Source organism: Gigantopelta aegis, chromosome 1 (genome assembly GCF_016097555.1).
Source record: "Gigantopelta aegis isolate Gae_Host chromosome 1, Gae_host_genome, whole genome shotgun sequence".
Taxonomy (NCBI): Eukaryota; Metazoa; Mollusca; class Gastropoda; order Neomphalida; family Peltospiridae; genus Gigantopelta; species Gigantopelta aegis.
In genome coordinates this window covers 41,111,481-41,127,937 of record NC_054699.1, presented here as the reverse complement: position 1 = coordinate 41,127,937, position 16,457 = coordinate 41,111,481, and the positions used below count along the sequence as shown (strand labels likewise).

Genomic DNA, 16,457 nt, shown 5'->3' with positions numbered 1-16,457 from the left:
TGCTATGGAATTTGGAATGTCAAAAGGGAAAAAGTATGCAATTTGAATGAAGAAAATTTGGCGCCTTTTTTATTGGTCCGCCGAATTGGAAAGGGGAGCTATATATGTTTTGGAACTTTGCCGAGAATAGCTGGTTACTAGGACGTAGTTGGTGTTGGGATGTCTCCCTAGGTTGCCCATAGGAGCCCTTAAAAGGGCCTGATTGATTCAGATCGTAATTATGTAGTTGTGTGTAAAGGCTCATATAGACTGGATGCGGCGTGTGCGTGCAGTCCGGCTAAAACAATAAATCAAAATACATGAGAGCGTCTAGACTGGATACGTGCGTCTGAAAACGCATGCGGCAGCCGGAATGAAATAATCGTATATGGTGTATATGCCTCAAAACGCATGCGGCAGCCGCAATGAAATAATCGTATATGATGTATATGCTTCAAAACGCATGCGGCAGCCGCAATGAAATAATCGTATATGGTGTATATGCCTCAAAACGCATGCGGCAGCCGCAATGAAATAATCGTATATGATGTATATGCTCAAAACGCATGCCACAGAGGCATCAAACGCAACAGTCGCACCGCAACCAGTCTGTATTAACCGTTAGACATTCCTTTCTTCGTCTCTCTGTCTCGCAGGTCAACCTTCGCCCCAGTTCGGTATTGACGGCTGGACGAAATCATTGACTGGCTGCCCGTGCGTGTTTAACCGCTCACGTAACGACTGCGCCTGCTGTCAGAACAACGGGTGTCAGTGTACGGTGGAACACCGCAACCAGTGCTCGCCCTGCGGGGTCCCAGACGTTTGCGGATCGAAACCGGACGTCTTCGGAGCTTTACGGACGGAGTTTTAGACATGTGAGACATGATGTATTTCTTGAAACAGCCAGTCGCATGTTTTTGTTTTATGTGTGTAAATTATTTGTATATATTTATATATGAGTTGGAAGCGGGGCAGGTGTGATGGGGGGTGGGGGGTGGTGGGGAGGAAGGAGCACTGGACCCCATACTAAGATGAAGATTATAATTCCCCCTCCCAATTCAAGCTGCTATATAATTGCACCCGCTCACCCCAGTTGCTGAAATCTTCTGACGCCTAAATAATGGTACGTTTATTTATTGTGTTGTTCATTTGGTGCTATATATCTTGTAGAATAGTTCATTAGCATATTATATATTGAAGTAAAAAACCCAACCAAAAATATAACCAAAACAATACAAAAACCCCCACTTTCATTCACCTTTCTCATCTGTCACCCTCTGCATATCATTCTCATTATCTTAATATAAAAAAAAAATCCAACAACAACCACTCCAGTAACAGGCAACCCCCTTCTCCCCCCCTCCAAAAAAAAGAAAAAAAAAAAAGACAACAAACAAACAAAAAAAACAACAACACCACAAAAAAACCCCCAAAGAACAAAAACAACATACAAACAACCAATCAAAAGAAACACACGCAAAAAAAAACCCCATGCCCCCCACCTCCTACCAACCAATCAACCCACCATCCAACAAAATAAACTTAAAATAAATGTTAAGGATTTTGAATTTCTTCTTTGTTAAATGAAGCTAATTAAAAGGTCATGATGATCTTTATTTAAACTTGACATTTAGTAATCAGTGGCGGATCCAGAAAATCCATTTGGGTGGGGTGGGTGGGGGTGGCGATGACATGAGGCGGAATGCCAAGGGAACTTTGGGGGAGGTTTGGACTTTGATCGTAAAACATTTAAATTTAATATAATAAAATTATAACTGTCGCAAAATTTAGGGGGGTGGGGGTGGAGGCGGGCCCCTGGTTCCCCCAGTTCCACCTCTGGCAATGGCTACCTTTCACCAGTTTTAGCTTAAAGATGTTGTAAAGGTCAACGTGACACATTATCATTCTCTACTTGCCATTACATACGACTCAAATGCAAATAACGATAACTCTTCATGGAGTGCAGTCTGCCTCAGTCTTCACCTAAAAACTAAATTCGTGACAGAACACATCGAGTTTGTGGCAGAGTCAAGGCGGCAAGTGTGTGTGTGGGTTGTTTTTTTTTGGTGGTTTTTTAAAACATTTATTTATGTAAGTTCATTTCAATTTATTTGTATGCTTAGATCCAGTTAATGTTGAAGTACGCTGTCCTGGACAGAGGTTAATGGTTATATTAGTCAGTGGCGGATCCAGAAATCCATTTAGGGTGGGGTGGGGTGGGTGGGGGTGGGGGTGGGGGGGGGGAGGGGGTAGGGGGTTGTGTATGTGGGGACAGTAACATGAGTTGAAATGCCGAGGGAACTTTAGGGGAGGTTTGGAGGGGATCATAAAAAAATGAAAATTAATATATAATAAAATTATAACTAACACAAAATTTATGTGTTTGTTTGTGCATTGACAAAAATGTATATACCTATGTATTATTTTTCTGGATAAAACATTGTTAAATACCGTGAGCTGTTTTTGTGGGGGGTGTATGTGGGGACAGTAACATGAGATGAAATGCCGAGGGAACTTTAGGGGAGGTTTGGAGGGGATCATAAAAAAATGAAAATTAATATATAATAAAATTATAACTATCACAAAATTTATGTGTTTGTTTGTGCATTGACAAAAATGTATATACCTAAGTATTATTTTTCTGGATAAAACATTGTTAAATACCGTGAGCTGTTTTTTGTGTCGTGGTTAAGCCATGGGACATAAGGCTGGCAGGTAAAGGGTTCGCAGCCCGGTAGCGATTTTTAACGACTCAGTTGGTAGGTGTAAGACCACTACACCCTCTTCTCCCTCTCACTCACTCATCACTAACAACTAACCCACTGTCTTGGACACCTGCCCAGGATAGCGTGCTTGAACGTTCATTGGATATACGAACATACGTTGAAATGAATGTTTTACATGGTGTCTGTACAGTAATGTTTTGAACTGTATTTTTAAAACATTTAAATTCTTACGCCAATCCATGTATTTATATGACTATATAGATTTGTAATATGTGTTGTACATACAGCAGTTTGTTACTTTTATATGACTATATAGATTTGTAATATGTGTTGTACATACTGCAGTTTGTTACTTTTATATGAGTATATAGATTTGTAATATGTGTTGTACATACAGCAGTTTGTTACTTTTATATGAGTATATAGATTTGTAATATGTGTTGTACATACAGCAGTTTGTTACTTTTATATGAGTATATAGATTTGTAATATGTGTTGTACATACAGCAGTTTGTTACTTTTATATGACTATATAGATTTGTAATATGTGTTGTACATACAGCAGTTTGTTACTTTTATATGAGTATATAGATTTGTAATATGTGTTGTACATACAGCAGTTTGTTACTTTTATATGACTATATAGATTTGTAATATGTGTTGTACATACAGCAGTTTGTTACTTTTATATGACTATATAGATTTGTAATATGTGTTGTACATACAGCAGTTTGTTACTTTTATATGACTATATAGATTTGTAATATGTGTTGCACATACAGCAGTTTGTTACTTTTATATGAGTATATAGATTTGTAATATGTGTTGCACATACAGCAGTTTGTTACTTTTATATGAGTATATAGATTTGTAATATGTGTTGCACATACAGCAGTTTGTTACTTTTATATGAGTATATAGATTTGTAATATGTGTTGTACATACAGCAGTTTGTTACTTTTATATGACTAGAATGCAAATAAAGTTATGTTCTGTTTAAACATTTAGCTATTATTAATTTAGACAATGATTGTGGACTTATTTAGACAATGACTTAGGACTTATTTAGACAAAGACTGTGGACTTATTTAGACAATGATTGTGGACTAATTTAGACAATGACTGTGGATTTATTTAGACAATGATTGTGGACTTATTTAGATTATGATTGTGGACTTATTTAGACAGTGGTTGTGGACTTATTTAGACAGTGACTGTGGACTTATTTAGACAGTGATTGTGGACTTATTTAGACAATGACTGTGGACCTATTTAGACAATGACTGTGAACTTATTTAGACAATGCCTTTGTAGTTGTTATGGAAATAATAGTATTACGTATTTAGATAATGTTTATCTATTTATCAGATTTAGAAAACGCTTATGGTCTTATTAAGAAACCATTGGGTTATTTCTCGATCCAGCCAGTGCACCACGACTGGTACATCAAAGGCCATGGTATGTGCTATCCTGTCTATGGGATGGTACATATAAAGGATCCCTTGCTGCTCATCGAAAATAGTAGCATATGAAGTGGCGACAGCGGGCTCCCTCCCTCAATATCTATGTGGTCCTTAGCCATATGCCCGACGCCATATAACCGTAAATAAAATGTGTTGAGTGCGTCGTTAAATAAACCATTTCCTTCTTATTCAGAAATGTATTTGTGTAGTCTAGACCGTTATTATTTAGTTCATGTTTATGGAATAACTGCGAAGTTATAAACATGTTTAGAGTATTATTATTGTTGTTGTTATTGTTATTATTATTATTATTATTGTTTGAATTGTATTGGACTCCATGTGGTATAGATGTGGTTTTCAAATGTTGATATGTATTCATTTAATTTTCTCTTTGGGTCGGGCATTGTGCATTAAGAAAGGGTTCATTAAACTGATAAACAAAATGTCGTGGAATGCGCTGTCCTGCTGTGGAAACATGCATATGTATGGGGTTAGGTTCGTCTGAGTGTAACCAGACCAAAAAGCCCACTAACGTATGGGGTTATTTCCAGTTCTAACCGGTGTGGTACACGAAGGGTGTTACGTAATTTAACGGGTCTGCCAGTGAGTGGCAGCCTTCCTAAGGCGGCGCCAGAAGGGTGTAGTGGATATATTGGTGAGTAGCAGCCCTCCTACCGGCGGTGCAAGGAGGGTGTAGTGGATCTATTGGTGTGGCAGCCCTCCTACAGGCGGCGTAAGAAGGGTGTAATGGATCTATTGGTGAGTGGCAGTCCTCCTACAAGCGGCGCAATAAGGGTGTGACATATATATTGGTGAGTGGCGGCCCTCCTACAGGCGGTGCAAGAAGGGTGTAACGGATCTATTGGTGAGTGGCAGCCCGCCTACAAGCGGCGCCATAAGGGTGTAACAGATATATTGGTGAGTGGCGGCCCTCCTACAGGCGGTGCAAGAAGGGTGTAACAGATATATTGGTGAGTGGCAGCCTTCCTACAGGCGGTGCAAGAAGGGTGTAACAGATATATTGGTGAGTTGCAGCCCTCCTACAGGCGGTGCAAGGTGTAATGTCCTGCAGAGGATGTCCTGAGAGTTGGCAGTTATTCATGGAAACAATCATGACTTTCCCAAAATAGCCTTTCCACTCTGCCTTGTGCAGAGATATGGCTTTGATTAAGGAAAACGGTTTTGATTACGGAAAACGGCTTTGATTAAGGAAACGGCTTTGATTAAGGAAAACGGCTTTGATTAAGGAAAACGGTTTTGTCATTCAAATTTGATTTGCGTCGGATTAGAGATCTTATGGACACCAGCTTTTAAGTCTGATCAAATTTGAAACCCAGCAACAGATGACCTTTCGCCTGTGAATCAATAGTGATTGTTTCCCAGGCGTGTCACCAGAGGGGGTTTGGCGGTGCGAACAGGAGACATTAAATTGACTAGTCCACTACATAAAATGTACACCTTTCAAAAGTTCTGGTGACACCCAGTTTTCCAGCTGTAACACTAGCACTGTCAATAGCAATTTATATATATGCGTGGTGTCTATACACGATGGTGCATACCACGGTCTTTAATGTACGAAGACTGTTAGACAGGCCTGGAAACAGATTTTAGTTTTTTTTTAATGTAAAAATATATATTTGTTTTCACAGCTTTTTTTTCTTATAATTTTGTATTACACATGAAGTTAATAAAACAGATACTATTTGCATGTTTTTGTTCGTTTCATTCATTAATTTCAATTATTTTTGTGCATATATCCCATTAAGGTTTAAGCACTCTGTCCTGGCCACATATCTGGACGTAGCCCGAGTATTCTGACGGTAAGAGAGCTAGACGGACATTTGGACATCTGTTAATGCTTTCTTACAGTCAGAGACCAATCTATGTACTTTGTTAGCAATCGCTGCCCACATTTTGCCTAGTTATTATGCTTATCCTGTAGACCACAACAATTAAAGGGGAAAACTATTATTTCTGTTATTTCAGCCACATTGTACGATGACCTAGAGGTCAAATGAGCGATTTTTTAATGCAGCTATGCGTATGACGTCAATACCTGCTTTATTGTTTTACCTTCAATTGAAACGGTGGATGCAGGATAAAAAGACGGGATGGGGCCCACCCCTTAATGCGTGTGCCCCCCCCCCCCTCCGTCGATATAAAATGTCAAACAAATCACAGGAGAAGCAAAAGCCTGCAACTAGTAGTGTCTCGCTTTCCTTTGAATGGTCACTAAAACTGGTACAAACAGCGGTCGCAGAATAAATTATATTTCTTACATATCCGTTGGCGAGAACACCATGCGTTATTTTTAATAACACATAGTTGTTTACACACGTACGTGTGTTAACAATTTCAAGACATACGACTGGCTGCTCCAAGGTGATAACCAGGTGACTAATGTCATAAGACCAATAAAAAAAACAGCATGGTGGGAAATCGATTACCCTGTGGCGTATACTTAACATGACAGTCATGTGTCTGTGACGCGTAAGTCAGCTACAAGTGCAAAGGGTTGTAAATATCTTTTAGTCGATAAAGATGTTAAAATTTGCTTAAAACCTGGTTTTTGAGGACATGTAAGAAATAGAATAATACATTCGTGTCCGTTAAATACCATTTATCTCACAACTCGTTGTTTAAAAACGTATCAAACTCGCTTTCGTCCGTTAGATACATTTTAAACCAACTCGTAGTGAGATAAATGGTATCCAACGGCCACTCATGTATTATTCTCTATTCATTTACAAAGATGGCTAAAAAACCCACCCCAAACACAATTCTTCAATTGTTGTGATTTCAGTACCATATTTTACGTAGAACTGAAGCAACAAATATAGTTTTATATAACTTGGGCATTCTACAGAACAATGGGCAATTAAAGGTGTCAACATATTCAATTTAATAAGCATAGTGGTTTATTAAGCATTATACACAAACTATACACGTTTACAAATTAATTGACGTAAAATGTAATATATTAAACAAGAATATATGGAAAAAAACCCTAAATAAACATACAACTTTACAAATGAATTATTATTGTAAATAGTACATACATTTAAGAAAAATAAAACAATCTAATGTAAATGAATACACAAACCATACGATTACAAATTAATTATTAACGTAAAAAGGTGCATAGATCTAACAAGCAGTGTTTTTATTTTTGGGTATGAGGTTATGGAACTGAATGCAACCACAATCAACAGAGGGTATGTGGGGCCTCCCCTAGAAATAAAATGGATTAAGTTTAGGTTTAGGGTTAAGAAAATCATACATTCCTGATAAGAGTAATTAATGTTGTTAAAAGGTTAACTTTAAAAAACAAAAACATCTGCAAATATACTTTGGTATGGCGTCATACCCGTTTTACCCTCTGGCAGAAACCCTGACAAGAATAATGATCATAAAACACTAAATAAATACACAAACTACACCTACACAAGTTTACAAATTAATTATTAACTTATTAGTACATATATCTAATAATAAAAAAGAATTAAACTAAATAGAAACGGATTGAAGAATAGACAAATATACAAACCACACGTCTACAAACAAATTATTAACTCAAAATAGTACATAATATATCTAACAAGAATAAAAATTAAACTAAATAAAACTACACGTGCATTGACAGTACAGTGAACATAATGAAAATTGAGAGCCTTGACTAGGATCAAACTGCAGTTTTGAAAATAATTCCTTTCTTTTGCTATTCTTTCTTTCTCGAATCTCAATTTATCTTCGAAATTCTATTAATTTTAATGGAATGTCCTTGATTCATTGTGAAGTGTTTCTCAGAAAAATATTTCTCTACTCTCGTTATGATCACTTATGAGTCACATTGGTAACGTTTTATTGTTTTTGTAACGATGGGTATTATAAGTCGGGTGCACGATGACTTTAACCTCACGAAAAAGTGAACACTCCAAAATAATATTTCTTATAGTCGGATTTCCGTCGTCTTGGTCTTCCCTCCTTTGACTGGTTAGAAGAGACAGTGGGACTGCTAGAGCCGAGAGTTGCTGCTGCAACTGATGCTGCTGCTGTTACTGTTCCAGCTGCTACTGCCCCTACTAACACCGCCCCTGCAGCTATCAGCGCGAAAGGTGCAAACGCTACTGCACCCATTGCCACTGCAGCCTTAGACTTAAAAATAGAAAGAAGAAAACCCAATCACTATTAGAATAGAGTTCCAATTATTCAACTTACGAGCGCTAGCGAACTCTTTGTGATCAGGGCCCAATTTCACAAAACATCGTAAGCCTAGTTTTGCACGTAAATCTACAACTAAACCACAATTCTTATTACTATTATAGTACAACAAATATAGTTAGAAATATACACATTTCATTTTATTTTGTCCTTAAAATGCTCCATTTTCCGTAATGATGAAATTCTCTTCATAAAATAGGATGGAAATGTTTTATTTATCGACACACTCAACACATTTTATTTACGGTCATATGGCATCAGACATACAGTTGAGGACCACACAGATATTGAGAGAGGAAACCCACTGTTGCCACTTCATGGGCTACTCTTTTCGATTAGCAGCAAGGGGGCTTTTATATGCACCATACCACGGCCTTGATATACCAGTCGTGGTACACTGGTTGGAACAAGAAATAGCCCAATGGGCCCACCGACGGAGATCGATCCCAGACCGACCGCGCATCGAGCGGGCGCTTTAACCACTGGGCTACGTCCTGCCCTCGTGAAATAGATGCCAACTCTCACTGCCTCATCCATTACCCTTTCATCAGCCTTCACACTCTTAGAACCTATAGTAGGCCTATGTGAGAAAGGGAGCTACCCCCAGAACCATCAGTTGATTTAGCCACCTCCTTGTGGTCTTTACTCTGGATCTTCAAACATCAGTTGAAATGGTGCTGAACATTCAAGTCTAGGTGATAATTACTAGTATAAAGAACTTCACACAACGTTGGTTTGAACTTTTTTTTTTTATCTGAGCTCACATGTGTCAAAAAGAAATATTCTTTTTTTCCCTGTGTACTTTGCGGCTTTATTGCCGTGAAGATGGGGGGGGGGGGGGGGGGGGGGGGGGGGTGGTGGTGTTGAAATGACACCTACATGTAATATAAGGAACATTTAGTCTTAAAGAAGCAATTTCAGGATGAGAATGGTGAAGGTTTTTTGTGAATCCAAAATACCCCCCAAATTATGATAGTATAAAGAGTGAAAGAGATGGGGATGGAAACGAAGGTGTGCCAGTGAAGGGGAACGAAAAGGATGAAAGGGTGAAGGTTGAGGAGAGAGTGAAGGTTAAGGAGAGTGAAGGTTGAGGAGAGAGTGAAGGTTGAAGAGAGGGTGAAGGTTGAGGAGAGAGTGAAGGTTGAGGAGAGAGTGAAGGTTGAAGAGAGGGTGAATGTTGAGGAGAGAGTGAAGGTTGAAGGGAGGGTGAAAGTTGAAGAGAGAGTGAAGGTTGAGGAGAGGGTGAAGATTTAAGAGAGAGTGAAAGTTGAGGAGAGAGTGAAGATTGAAGAGAGGGTGAAGGTTGAGGAGAGGGTGAAGGTTGAGGAGATGGTGAAGGTTGAGGGGAGAGTGAAGGTGGATGAGAGGGTGAAGGTTGAAGAGAGGGTGAAGGTTGAAGAGAGGGTGAAGGGTGAGGAGAGGGTGAAGGTTGAGAGAGTGAAGGTTGAGAGGTGAAGGTTGAGGAGAGGGTGAACGTTGAGGAGTGAAGGTTGAGGAGAGGGTGAAGGTTGAAGAGAGAGTGAAGGTTGATGAGAGGGTGAAGGTTGAGAAGAGGGTGAAGGTTGATGAGAGGGTGAAGGTTGAGGAGAGGGTGAGGAGAGGGTGAAGGTTGAAGGGAGGGTGAAAGTTGAAGAGAGAGTGAAGGTTGAGGAGAGGGTGAAGATTTAAGAGAGAGTGAAAGTTGAGGAGAGAGTGAAGATTGAAGAGAGGGTGAAGGTTGAGGAGAGGGTGAAGGTTGAGGAGATGGTGAAGGTTGAGGGGAGAGTGAAGGTGGATGAGAGGGTGAAGGTTGAAGAGAGGGTGAAGGTTGAAGAGAGGGTGAAGGGGTGAGGAGAGGGTGAAGGTTGAGAGTGAAGGTTGAGAGGTGAAGGTTGAGGAGAGGGTGAACGTTGAGGAGTGAAGGTTGAGGAGAGGGTGAAGGTTGAAGAGAGAGTGAAGGTTGAGGAGAGGGTGAAGGTTGAGAAGAGGGTGAAGGTTGATGAGAGGGTGAAGGTTGAGGAGAGGGTGAGGAGAGGGTGGAGGTTGAGGAGAGGGTGCAGGTTGAAGAGAAGGTGAAGGTTGAGGACAGGGTGAGGAGAGGGTGAAGGCTGAGGAGAGGGTGAAGGTTGAAGAGAGGGTGACAGTTGAAGAGAGTGAAGGTTGAGGAGAGGGTGAAGGTTGAGGAGATAGTGAAGGTTGAGGAGAGAGTGACGGTTGAAGACAGGGTGAAGGTTGAGGAGAGGGTGAAGGTTGAGGAGAGAGAGTGAAGGTTGAGGAGAGGGTCAGGTTGAGGAGAGAGCGAAGGTTGCAAATGTTGAGGAGTGGGTTGAGGTTGAGGAGAGGGTGAAGGTTGAGGAGAGGGTGAAGGTTAAGGAGAGAGTGAAGGTTGTAAATGTTGAGGAGTGATTTGAGGTTGAGGAGAGGGTGAAGATTGAGGAGAGTGTGACGGTAGAGGCAATGAGAGTTGAGAGTGTGAAGGTTGATGAAAGGGTAATGGATGAGGCAGTGAGAGTCGTCGTGAGTGTTAAGGTTGACGAAAGTAATGGAAGAGGCAGCGAGAGTCGTCGAGAGTGTGAAGGTTGACAAAAGGGTAATGGATGAGGCAGTGAGAGTCGTCGAGAGTGTGAAGGTTGACAAAAAGGTAATGTATGAGGCAGTGAGAGTCGACGAGAGTGTGAAGGTTGACAAAAGGGTAATGTATGAGGCAGTGAGAGTCGACGAGAGTGTGAAGGTTGACAAAAGGGTAATGGATGAGGCAGTGAGAGTCGACGAGAGTGTGAAGGTTGACAAAAGGGTAATGGATGAGGCAGTGTGAGTCGTCTAGAGTGTGAAGGTTGACAAAAGGGTAATGGATGAGGCAGTGAGAGTCGACGAGAGTGTGAAGGTTGGCAAAAGGGTAATGGATGAGGCAGTGAGAGTCGTCGAGAGTGTGAAGGTTGACAAAAGTGTAATGGATGAGGCAGTGACAGTCGTCGAGAGTGGTCACCGCTGTGTTTATATGTATATAATAATTATATGTATACATCATATGTAAGCACGGTAATAAAGCATGTTTTATAGTGTAGTATTGTATTGTATATTGTGTATTATATTGTGTTGTATTGTATTGTAAGGATTGATTTCTTTGAGAATTGGGTGAGAAAAACACATGCAAAAGGACTAGCAATAAAAACTAATAATCCAGCAAAATTCTTCGAGAATCCATTAGAAGATGAGATTTTAGTTTAAATATTACTGACCTGCGAACTTTCTACATAACCATATCGACACCATTTGGCAAAGTGTTCACAGTTTTTCAAAAGTAAATCACAATGTTCACCTCCAATTTTTGACCTCGCTCTGCGCACGATTTCTGCTCCAACAAAAGGGCTGGAAATATAATTTCAGAAGAAAAAGCTAAATCAAATTCCGTAGTATTTATAACATAATAATAATGTATGTACAGAATTTCCAATATGGGATATCATATAATAAATGACCTACATATTTACATTCGTAACTATAAAAAGGAAAATGTGCTCTATTAGTATAAAAGTGTTTGTGGATTGTTTTTTCTCCATATCATTAATCCTCCCAGTTATTTGAAACTAGGTGTGGTCTAGGAACATGTCGACTGTAAGACAAGAATATCTAGAAAAGTTAAAGTTTGTTTTGTTTAACGACACCACTAGAGCACATTGATGTATTAATCATCGGCTACTGGATGTCAAACATTTGGTAATTTTGACATATAGTCTTAGAGAGGAAACCCGCTACATTTTTCCATTAATATATCAAAGGCCGTGGTATGTGCTATCCTGTCTGTTGGATGGCGCACATAAAAGATCCCTTGCTGCTAATGGAAGAAATATAACGGGTTTCTCTACGACTACTATGTCAAAATTATCAAATATTTGACATCCAATAGCCGATAATTTAATAAATCAATGCGCTCTAGTGGTGTCGTTAACCAAAGAAACTTGTTCACGATTTACAGTCATGCGTTATGTACAACAATGGTCTTATTGTACTCGATTGTTAAAGTTTGGTTTGTTTAACGACACTACTAGATGATATTGATTTATTAATCACCGGCTATTGCGTGTCAATCATAGGTTATTTTTACACAGTCAAAGAGATGAAACCCGCGGCATTTTTCCATTAATAGCAAGGGTTCTTTTATATGCACCATCCCACAGACAAGATAGCACATACCACGGCCTTTGGTATACCAGTCGTGGTGTACTGCTTGGAACGAGAAATAGCCCAATGGGCCCACCGACAGGGATCGATCCTAGACAGACCACGCATCAATCGAGCGCTTTACCTCTGGGCCATACATGACTGTTTGTCGGTATGTGCGCGACTCTAGGATATCTGCAGCCCACTAATCTTGAAAATAAAGGGTAGTCCAACTTATTGGTACCAATGAGCACAAATAGTCTAATTTAAAATATGCTGAGATGTCGTTAAACATATTTCTTTTTTGAAATGCAGTTCCCCCCAACGTCCCACAAAAACCCTCAACACCACTCCCCTCCTTACCCCCCAAAAAAAAAGAAAAAAAGAAAAAAAAGAGGTTTTAAATAATTTTATAATTTGTACGATTTACCTACGATTGCTTTCCCATGCTACTTTCGAGTCTGCCTGGACATCCAAAAAGTCTTTTTCGGCAACGCGCCCATCACGTGTCAGTTCTATGACATTGTCGTCATCAGCAGGTAAAATAAATTTGATTTGACACATTTCAACGGCAAATACCTAACTGTGGTCCTGTGGAAGGCTGATTTTTGCACGAATTAAACGAAAATGCTCGAATCTTGATGACAACATTTTGTTTTGTATTTGAATTACTGCCAAACAGCTATATAGGGTTGGAAATGAATCACTATATGAATGACAATTAATATTGTGTGTAGAACGATGAAAACACATGGTAAAAAGGTCGCAGGTTAGCACATTTCCCCCGAATATCTCTATTGTTTTGCCGGAATTTGAGGATTTGCTCCAGCACTAGAGAGAGGGTGGAGTGGGTGTGGTGAGTGGGGATTTGATGAGGGTGGTGGTGGGTGTGTATGTGTGTGTCTTGGGGGGGGGGGGGGGTATTGGGGGCACACGTACATGGTGTTTATTATTAGATTCATTCGAGTATAATACGTGATAAACCGGCCTCGGTAGTTCAACTATCAGATTTACGGCCTGGTAGGTGCTGGGTTCGCATCCCGGTACCGTCTCTCACCCATAGTGAGTTTTAAAGGCTTAAAAGGGAGATGGGATATACACACATACACGCATAGAGAGAGAGAGAGAGAGAGAGAGAGAGAGAGAGAGAGAGAGAGAGAGAGAGAGAGAGAGAGAGAGAGAGAGAGAGAGAGAGAGAGAGAGAGACAGACAGACAGACAGAGAGACAGACAGACAGAGAGACAGACAGAGAGAGAGAGAGAGAGACAGGGAGAGAGAGAGAGAGAGAGAGAGAGAGAGAGAGAGAGAGAGAGAGAGAGAGAGAGAGAGAGTATATACATGTATTTGAGGGCCCGAACCTGTTGGTGGGGGTTCGGAGGTATGCTCACCCAGAATAAGTTTAAATATCAGATGTTAACACAGGGCCTATGGCATCTCCTGACTTTTGAGCACAGTAACAGGAAAAAAGAGGAGATCATGGCCCTATCGTCCCTCACACACAGAGAGAAATGCATACACACATCCACACATATATAGCACACACACACACACACACACACACACACACACACACACACACACACACACACACATCCACATCCACACACATACACATATGTATACACACAAGTACACATATATACAAACACACATTCACACACACACACACACACACACAGAAATGCATACACACATGCACAGAAATGCATATTCACGCATACAGGGTGTATACTACCAAATCAAATCCCATAGATGACAATAGTAACATATGTTGCTAAAACTCCTACCTGCAGCGTATCAATCGACATAAACGCCACGGATATAAATAGTACCACCACTCACGCTTAAAGTGAATGAGAAAAAAATTGAGGTGTGTGTCAAGCTGCTCATTTCTGAGATAACGGGTAGCGTTTATGACTACCCTAGTTCCGCAAAAAAATCGAGTACTTTTTTTCATAGGTACCCCATACATGTTTCAAGCACAAGGCTACTTGACACAGTGGTACTAGATGAAATAAAATTGCATACATTATTTGCCCAGATGAAACATTGGTTTTTTGTACAACCATCTCACAATTATCACCAATCACAGGACTTGTAGTGTTCACTTCTCTATCAAACGTTCGGTACACCCGGAAGTTATTTGGTTTAGTACTACCTATACTGATAACATACATTTTTCAAAAAGTATCCAGCTATGTGTGTTTATGACAAACAGGATCTGGTGTATTCTGGCATAAACTGACATCCTCACTGAAACTGTTGTTTCTACAGTGCAATCTAATAACGACGCACTCAACACATTTTATTTACGGTTATATGGCGTGGGACATATGGTTAAGGACCACACGGATATTGAGATAGGAAACCCGCTGTCGTCACTTCATGGGTTACTCTTTTCGATTAGCAGCAAGGGATCTTTTATGTGCACCTTTCCACAGACAGGGTATTACATACCACAGCCTTTGTTATACCAGTTGTTTAGAACTGGCGTGAACGAGAAATAACCCCAATGGGCCCGCCGACTACATACACATACAGATAATTTCACAAACACACACACACACACACACGACATTTGTATTATTTTAAAGAAGTTTGTTTTGTTTAACGACACCACTAGAGAACATTGATTTACTAATCATCGGCTATTGGGTGTCAAACGTGGTATTCTGACATACAGTCTTAGAGAGGAAACCCGCTACATTTTTCCATTAGAGGCAAGGGATATTTTATATGTGCCATACCACGGCCTTTGATATACCAGTCGTTGTGCACTGGCTAGAACGAGAAATAGACCAATGTGCCCACCGACGGGGATCGATCCCAAGCCGACCGCGCATTAAGCGAGCGCTTTACCACTGAGCTACGTCTCGCCCTTATTGTAAAGTTATTTGCATTAGGAAGTAAAGAAATATAGTTTTGTAGGAGGCAGGATGAGCTGCATTAGTATCATGCACAACAAATTCCTTAATTAACCCATTTTGACTTAGTGAAGTTTAGATAGGTTTGGTGTTGCACATTCATAAAAATCAGTTATGCCTACCTAGTGGAATCAATGCAACATTCTATTAAAGGTATATGAGGGATCTTTTATTAACCAATGTTTTTTTGTTTTATATAACCAAGAAATATGTTTGAAATCTAGATTACCGTAACGAACTTACTTCTCCAATTAACCCTTTGTCGTCTATAGGCACTTCAGTTTTGGTGTCGGATGGAAATTAAATTTCATTAGTATAATTTTAATGAACATGTTACACTACGCCTAGATATATAATTTAAAGTGTTCTTTCATCACTATACTTCAGTACAACAGGCGCGGGACGTAGTTCAGTGATACAGCGTTCGCGTGGTGCGCGATCGAACTAGGATCGATTCTCGTCGATGGGCCCATTCGGCTATTTCTCTCTCCAGCCAGTGCACCACGACTGGTAAATCAAATGTCGTGGTATGTGCTATCCTGTCTATGGGATGGTGCATATAAAAGATCCCTTGCTGCTAATCGAAAATAGTAGCCTATGAAGTGGCGACAGCGGATTTCCTCCCTCAATATCTGTGTGATCCTTAATTATATGTCCGATGCAATATAACTGTAAATAAAATGTGTTGAGTGCGTCGTTAAATAAACCAGTTCCTTGATCCTTATAGTAGCTTAAACATGATTTTATTTACATGTACGAAATTATTGGCATAGTGCCTATACTAACTTACTAAGTTAGGAATGTCCCTTTAAACTCCATTTGCCAATTAACAGATTACTTTAGTTTGCAAGTGTAAACATAAATAGTACTATTATGGGCTATTACTCGTATATCCAGATAACGGTACTGACAGTGTGATCCTCTCAAATAATATTTTTATGCATACATATTACCGCATTCGAAAATGTACACAGGAAATAATATATGCAATAAACAGGTTTAAG

The 16,457-nt window shown here is 39.9% G+C and overlaps 1 protein-coding gene across 1 annotated transcript; it reads right to left on the bottom strand.

The window, feature by feature from the left end:
• Window positions 1–7,545: 7,545 nt before the first annotated feature.
• On the bottom strand, window positions 7,546–13,093 carry LOC121380901. Its single transcript, XM_041509969.1, has 3 exons — window positions 12,960–13,093; window positions 11,608–11,737; window positions 7,546–8,323 (listed from the first exon to the last, which is right to left on the bottom strand). The coding sequence occupies exons 1-3, from the start codon at window positions 13,091–13,093 to the stop codon at window positions 8,084–8,086; spliced, it is 504 nt and encodes a 167-aa protein (XP_041365903.1). The 3' UTR covers window positions 7,546–8,083.
• Window positions 13,094–16,457: the final 3,364 nt, after the last annotated feature.